General features: G+C 37.5%; 1 protein-coding gene across 3 annotated transcripts; it reads left to right on the top strand.

Moving 5' to 3' along the window:
- Positions 1 to 226: 226 nt before the first annotated feature.
- Positions 227 to 6447, top strand: LOC307026632 (CD276 antigen homolog). 3 transcript variants are annotated; one of them, XM_079662185.1, is made up of 7 exons: positions 229 to 601; positions 2626 to 2934; positions 4252 to 4506; positions 4599 to 4877; positions 5245 to 5351; positions 5554 to 5613; positions 5836 to 6447. In XM_079662185.1, exons 1-7 carry the CDS (start codon positions 538 to 540, stop codon positions 5842 to 5844), a joined length of 1083 nt encoding a protein of 360 aa, XP_079518311.1. In that variant the 5' UTR covers positions 229 to 537; the 3' UTR covers positions 5845 to 6447. The 3 variants fall into 3 exon arrangements, with proteins under 3 accessions (XP_079518312.1, XP_079518311.1, XP_079518310.1); XM_079662184.1 differs by having other exon boundaries at positions 235 to 601; positions 5239 to 5351; XM_079662186.1 differs by lacking the exon at positions 4252 to 4506 and having other exon boundaries at positions 227 to 601; positions 5239 to 5351.
- Positions 6448 to 7116: the final 669 nt, after the last annotated feature.

Genomic DNA, 7116 nt, shown 5'->3' with positions numbered 1-7116 from the left:
ACACAGTAAGACATAAATAAAAGCACAACAATCAATGTATACAACAGTCACTTCAATATCTTTGAGAAATGTACATGCAAGACTGTCCATAGCAGCGTAAAAAGTGTCTGGTGCTGAATTTGGGTGTCTGAGTGTGTGTGGGGTGTTAAAGTCCAGTTCAACTGAGGGGAAGAGCGGAAGGGAGGGGAGAGAGGGGAGAGGGTTCAGCCTTCTGACAGCCTGGTGGGAAAACTGTTCTTTAGTCGGGTGGTGCTGGACCTCAGGCTGCAGAACCTTCTACCTGAAGGCAGGAGAGTGGAGGAAGAAGCAGTGTCCTCCACAGTCAAAAGAAAACAACTCAAGGACAGAGAAGATATGAAGGCTTTGCTCTTTATCAGTTACTGTGTTGCAAGTGCACGAACATGAACCTTACCCTGCGTAAACACGCCCTGCACACAGGCGCATTTTTTAACTCTAAACTTAGCACCACTCTTAGCTTGGCTCAGCTGTTCGCCTGAGGCTCAGACAGACTGCCTACAGTGGATATTCACCAGGAGTATGTCTATGGAGTGTTTTGTATTTTTTGGGGTCTTGACCTTCCTGTTGACGACAAACAGAGCAGGTGAGTGAGGCGTTTAGGCACTACCATATTAATTATGATGGTTCTATGATCAAATCTAGAAGCATTGTCCAACTAAAATCACACAAACATTATCACACGTTCTTTCAACCCAGTGGCATTCAGATAGTTTCAATGTTATCTGTCAAAGTCTAAAAATAAATTACAGTAAGTGCTGTTGGGTTTAACTGGTCACCAAGCCAATCGTTTGCTTTAGTTTTTATGAACGATATGCTGACCTATCATACTCTGATCTTTAGACTTGTGTTCTAGAATGATGGTGTTTTTCTATTTGAATAAAGGTTTTAAAAAGAAAAACAACTCTTACTATCAAAATGTAAGGAAGTGAAACCATTCAATGTTCATGTTGTCTTGTCCTGGAATCTTGTTCAACCTGAAGAACACAATCCTACACACACACTGTACACACCTACACAGATATGCACACACACACCTACACACACACACCTACACGCACACACACCGCACACACTCACGCACGCACGCACGCACACACACACTGAATGCTTTCAGTTTTCCTTTTTCAGAATTTCCTTTTATATTTCTAACTTTTTAATATTTTGTTTTTTTTAATACATTTTCTTATCAAAACCGCATTAATACGTTTTACAGTGTTTCAAGTCAAATGTAAAAACAAAACGCAAATAGGGTTGTGTATTGCTTACAGATAAGACAAAGCTATACATATAAATTAAAATCAAGGACTCATCAATCTCAAATGTCCTCATCTTTGCTACTAGAGATAAGTGTTTTTAATTTATATGCTTAAAAAAGTGAATATTTAGGCTTTAACCTGTTAAACCCCAAGGACCACCTCGGCGGGTCCTTTTTTCTTCTTTTTTCACGACACTGTGTCTCAGGGGATCTTAATATTTAAGAACCTATTAATGTGTTATACCAGATTAACGGGAATAATCTCAGCTAACTGACGATACAAACCATTTTTACCTAAACAAAACACAAGTCTCATAAGAAGCATCTAAATGACCCCTGAGCGAAAAATTGCTAACCTATTACTGCACCGATAATCACTCCTAGCTCCCTTATTACTTATCCTAAGTGCACATCCAACACATCGTTTATGATCGCAAGGAGACACAGAATCTAATGGTGCCCACCTCAACACTGAAAGATACAAACTCGCGACGTTATCAACAAAAACGTACATCAAAACAAGTGGCGCTAGGTAGCCCACAACGATAACATGGCTTACCTTCGTCTTTGTCTGGTCTAAACTGGTCTTCAATGGCATTAAAACGATAAAAACGATGCTGTAGTTAATCCATAGGTTAATCCAATGTCTCTGTGTCCCCTTTGAAATGTTCTGGTAATCCATAAGCAATAAAACAGCTTTTTTGCTTGATATTAGAGCAGGATATTTCTCCCCTCTGCTGCAAGCTATCATGCACAGAGACGCCACCTTTTTTTTAGCATGAGTGTGTGAAGGACGATTTCCCTTGGATTCCATTGGCTCTCACGGTCAGAAAGAGATGTCACATGTCAAAATCGAAGAAGGGGGCCAAAGATATAGAAAATCCACCCAAATGGCCCCAGAAGAGGTTTTTTTTGCTAAATCTGTCTAAAAAGGTAAAATATCACTTGTTTTGCATCAATCTTGATACAGGGTACTTATTATGTGTTGTACTTTGGATTCCTAAAGCTTTTAGTCTACTAACCCATCATCCAAGGTTAGTTTTCACTATAAGTACAAAATATCTTTTGGACGGACACTATAATTTACAGTTTTTTACTATGTTCAATCTGAATTTTCTTTAAAATAAAAAACATCTATATTGATTCTGACTCTTCTACATCCAACTGACAGGTTTATCATTACTTTGAGAAAAAAGATTATTAATTTAACCCTTTTAGAAGGGAAGATATGGTCATTTGTTCTGGGAATGTCCTTTTCAAGCCTGAGACCTGAAAAACAGGCTCAGGGTTAAAGGCCTACTTTTCCCTGAACTGGACCCTGATAGATGTTTCTTCCCTGGATGTTTTTACAGATGCTTTGGATTGTCTTTTGGAGGAGAGCTGCGTCTTACCGTGCAGTTTTAAGCCTGGTGCCGAAGTGATCGTCCACTGGATTCAGTTAGCTGACTCTCCAGCCCACTCCTACTACTACGACCAGGACCAGCTCAGCCACCAGAAACCTCGTTTCAGCGGCAGAACCTCGCTGTTCAAGAACCAGATCTCCGGAGGAAACGCCTCGCTCCTACTCTCAGGGGTGAAGGTTGAGGATGAAGGCACATATAAGTGTTACACCAGCACCGACGATCACACTAAAGAGATCTTCATCAACCTAAATGTATACGGTATGAGAAAAACTACAAATATCAGAATGTTAACATAAAACATCAAATTATCAATATAGAACTGCACAGAATTGGAGAAACATAACAGAAGTTTTTCCTAATCAATGTTTGAGAGTCAAATAAAATCAGCTTGCATGTGGTTGGTAATTTTTATATTTTTTAGATTATAGTGTATGACCCTTAATGAGGAACTAAATACATGTTTTTAGGTACAGTTATTATAATAATATATCATTTATGGCGGCCTTTTTTCAGCAGAATGAGTACTTTTACTTAAAGTCTGTCTAGGTCAGAGATAGGAGCACAATACAAACACAGCGCACTAGCATAAAAGCTCAAGTTATACTGTGAAGGACACTTTGTCTTCAGTTCAGTTATTTGAGTTTGACAGAAACTGCTGAGCTGAGCACACACTTTTAAAGCAGCATGTAAACCTATAAATATATATAGATAAACATACAAGGCTTAACATGCTTTACAGAGTAAATGCAGGCTGTGTGTGGTACAGTTAGTTTTTCCTCATGCTCTCAGCTACAGCATACAAACACCTGGCTGATTGAGTTTCACTCTCACAAGATTCATTCAAGGTCGTGAGAATAAGGTCATCCAGCAGATAATGAAAATCAAACTAGTGCAACAGTTTTGTAAGAAAAGCACGGCGCTGATATGCAAAAAACACAATGAAAGCAAAATAAAGGGACATTTGAGAGATAGAAATGTATTCAAATAGTTATCAAATCTTGGTAGTTTACCCCCATGTATCCACCACACTAGTTTATCTTATCCTAAATGAATGCATGTGCAAATAACCGTAATAAATATATTTTTTATATTATAATGTTTTTTTTTTAAATGTCATGGTGCAATGCATTTCAGATTCGTTTTGAAGACAGTTTGTTATTGGCATGAGCAGTGACTCCTCTGGGTTTTTTAATGACTTTTTATAAACCATAAAACAACTCTTTGTACCCAGTATAAAGGCAATACAAATATCTGTGTGTCACCGGTATTGATCGGTCGGCTTGTTAGTAGAGGCTCAAGGGTGAATACTAGATAAAGGCACTTTAAGATGTTTAATATAGCTATTTAATTCCCTCAAATTAATTAGTTAAGTATTTTAAGGAATGACATATAGTTGTGCTTTAAAAGCTTGTTGATAGTGCAAATTACAGTTGATCATGAAAGCCTGGCATCAACTTTCGTAATAAGAGATACAAATGGAAGGAGTGGTTTTATAAGGAAGTAGTTTGACATCACAGCAACACTCAGTTAACATTAAAGCTAATCAGGTTTCATACAACACCAATTATTTTCCAGCTCCGATCCGTAAAGTGGATCTTCATCAGGACGGAAATACGATCTCCTGCAGCTCAGAAGGGGTCTACCCTAAGCCGGAGATCAGCTGGTCCACGGACCCCCCGTCCAACCAGAACCTGTTGGAAAAAATTAAAGTGCAGCAGATTGGTCAGCTTTATAAGATCAACAGTTCTCTTACCTCAGTTCCTGATGTGGATTACAACTGCATCGTCAGCACGGGCAGAAACAAGATGGCAGCCACTTTGTTTAAACAAAGTAAGTGTTGCTAAAGAGACTACATTGGGAAAACAAAGCTAGATAAGGAAACAACTTTTTTTATTAACATTATAATGTTCTCTTCTTTTCAGCTTCTCTTAGTGGATCCAGCAAAGAAACAACAATGCACTGCGCCTCCTCAAAGAGTCCTCCAACAAGCCTCACCTGGAGGTTCAACCACAGTCAGATCATCGTGAGTGATGGGTCAGTGATGGAGGAGTGGATGCAGCAGGTGAAGAGTGAGCCTATGTCCGGAGAACTCACACTGAAGGATTTATCGACAGATCACGATGGGATCTACACCTGTGAGCTCCGTAATGCTGAAGGAACGTACGTGACCAACACCTTCCTGAGGATAGAGCACAGTCAAGGTAAGGATGCACGAGGTGTATTTGCTACACATCACATATACAGTAAGTTTAAAGGTCCCATGTATCATCATCATCATCATCATCATCATCATCAGGCTGTTAATTTCAACATTTGCATTTAATATAATTAAATTACTTAAGACATGGGTTGTCATTGATGCCGTTTTAAATAATTGTATTTAGTTTAAGTTTCTACATTTGAATAACTGTAGGTGGTGCTTTATTATTATACTTGGTGATAAAGTTTTAAATGATTTTTACTTCAATTTGTGTGCACAGCAATCTGCCTTTATCCAATCCATACATTTTGACATCAGGCATTGCACTTTGATACAAATGTAAGAATTGTTTTTGTATTCAGGTTCAGCTCGGAGCGGTGGACAGATTACAGGCATTGTATTTGGAGTTGTATTTTTAGCTGTTTTGGCTGCAGTCTTGATGGTTCTCTTCATAAAACGGCGAAAAAAAACAAAGGTAAATAATAGTTCTGCCTCCACAAATGTACCTTTTGTGTTTGTGTAGTTTGTTCTAGTTGTCATTTATTTTGGATTAAGAGAGAGAGAGAGAAAAAGGAACATTATTGAATAACATGGTCAAATAAAGTTGAAATCTATTGTAATTGTAATAGTTCCACTGTGTGCTTATCTTATCTCCTCTTTTGTTTTATTTAACTTAGAAAGCAAAAAAGGAAAGTAATGGAAACGGCAAAACTCCAGAAGAAGAAATATCACTTAAAGTAAGTAACTGTATATTCTGTATTATATCAATATAAAATAAACTGCAGCACTTCAGCACTCTCTGAAGAAGAACTGAGCTGTCATTGACTCCCACACACAATCAAATTGACCTTGTGTTTTCTGTGATAGTGTTTGCCCCCTGCACAAGTTGTTTATAATAAAATAATAAATGGGAGCTTGATGTGTTTTCAGGACTGAATTCTGTTCCATTTTGTTTGCAGGGAACATGAAGTCAATACTTGATTTAAAATAAATACTTGGGAAAGAAAGCAGCACTACAAACCACAGCTCTGGTGAAAATGAAGAAACTGTAGCTGACCCTGAAGAGTGACTGAACAACATGTTTGCACTTTATAAGTTACACATAAACAGAGCTGGAGAAAAGTACAGTTAAGAGCACTTTGATGGACTAAGATGTCTTCCAATAACTAAGACCTTTGGATCTTTGATTTGGAGCCAACATCTTTATCGAGACTGAGGAACGAGGACATTGTAACTGAGACTATTCTACACTTTCGCTGAAGCTATTAGTTTGGGAGACTTTGGCTTTTAAAGACATGCATTCTCTATCTCACGTCCACACTTGAACAACACGGTTATGAAGAAGTCATCTGTTTATAAAAAAAAGCACAAAAACAGAACTACAATGTTTTTTATCATCTAAAAATAATTGCTGGGTTAACCATGCTTTTACACAGTGTGTTTTAATTGTCGTTTAAACAAATATTTGCAATACTGAGAACTGTTTGTGTGTGTCCATGGGGATTATTAATGACTCTGTAAAAAATGTTTGTGTTGTAAAGGTTTATTTTATAAAAATATATTTATTGTAATCTGGGGGAATATCTGTCTTTTATTTAATTTACAAAATGTTTAAGGTTGATGGCAGTGATTTATTTTATTCATTGGAGTTTAAAAAGATAATATTGTTTAGTATCACCACCTGTTACCGCCCATTACAGGAAGGACGGGTTTATTTTCAATAAATGAATGAATAAGTTTCATTTTACTCGTCATCATCAGGTGAGTCAGTGAGTCACCCCTCTCAGGGTGGAAATGTGTCGGTCCATTCATGGTCAGCACAATCTGGTTTTTCTTCATAAGGAAGAAAATGAAAGCAAAAATATCTATTCCATATCTCTCCTAAAAAATATTGTTCAATAGTTTGTTTATCTCAAAATAACTGCTTAACTGATCCCACTACCATCAGCCTCAACCAAACTTAAGAACAAATATTGAAAATATTAACAGTAGTCATACATATAATTGTGTAATGACTATTTTCACAAAGATATAAAGACTGAAAAATACAAATCAGTCATTTATAGCACCATGGCTTTTGCAATGCTACTGTATGGACTGCAACAAAGGGGACATTTTTTGGGGCAGTAACAAGGGTACTTGAAGAGTCTAGGTGGAAAGCTTACCTCTGTTGCCTCTGTCAACGGTAGAGAGACTTTTTCCTCTCAGAGTTGTGTCTGATGCTCAGGTGACTAGTTGTA

Source organism: Notothenia rossii, assembly GCF_949606895.1.
Source record: "Notothenia rossii genome assembly, chromosome: 12".
Taxonomy (NCBI): Eukaryota; Metazoa; Chordata; class Actinopteri; order Perciformes; family Nototheniidae; genus Notothenia; species Notothenia rossii.
The sequence above is the reverse complement of the archived record's forward strand: the minus strand, read 5'-3'. Positions and strand labels throughout refer to the sequence as shown.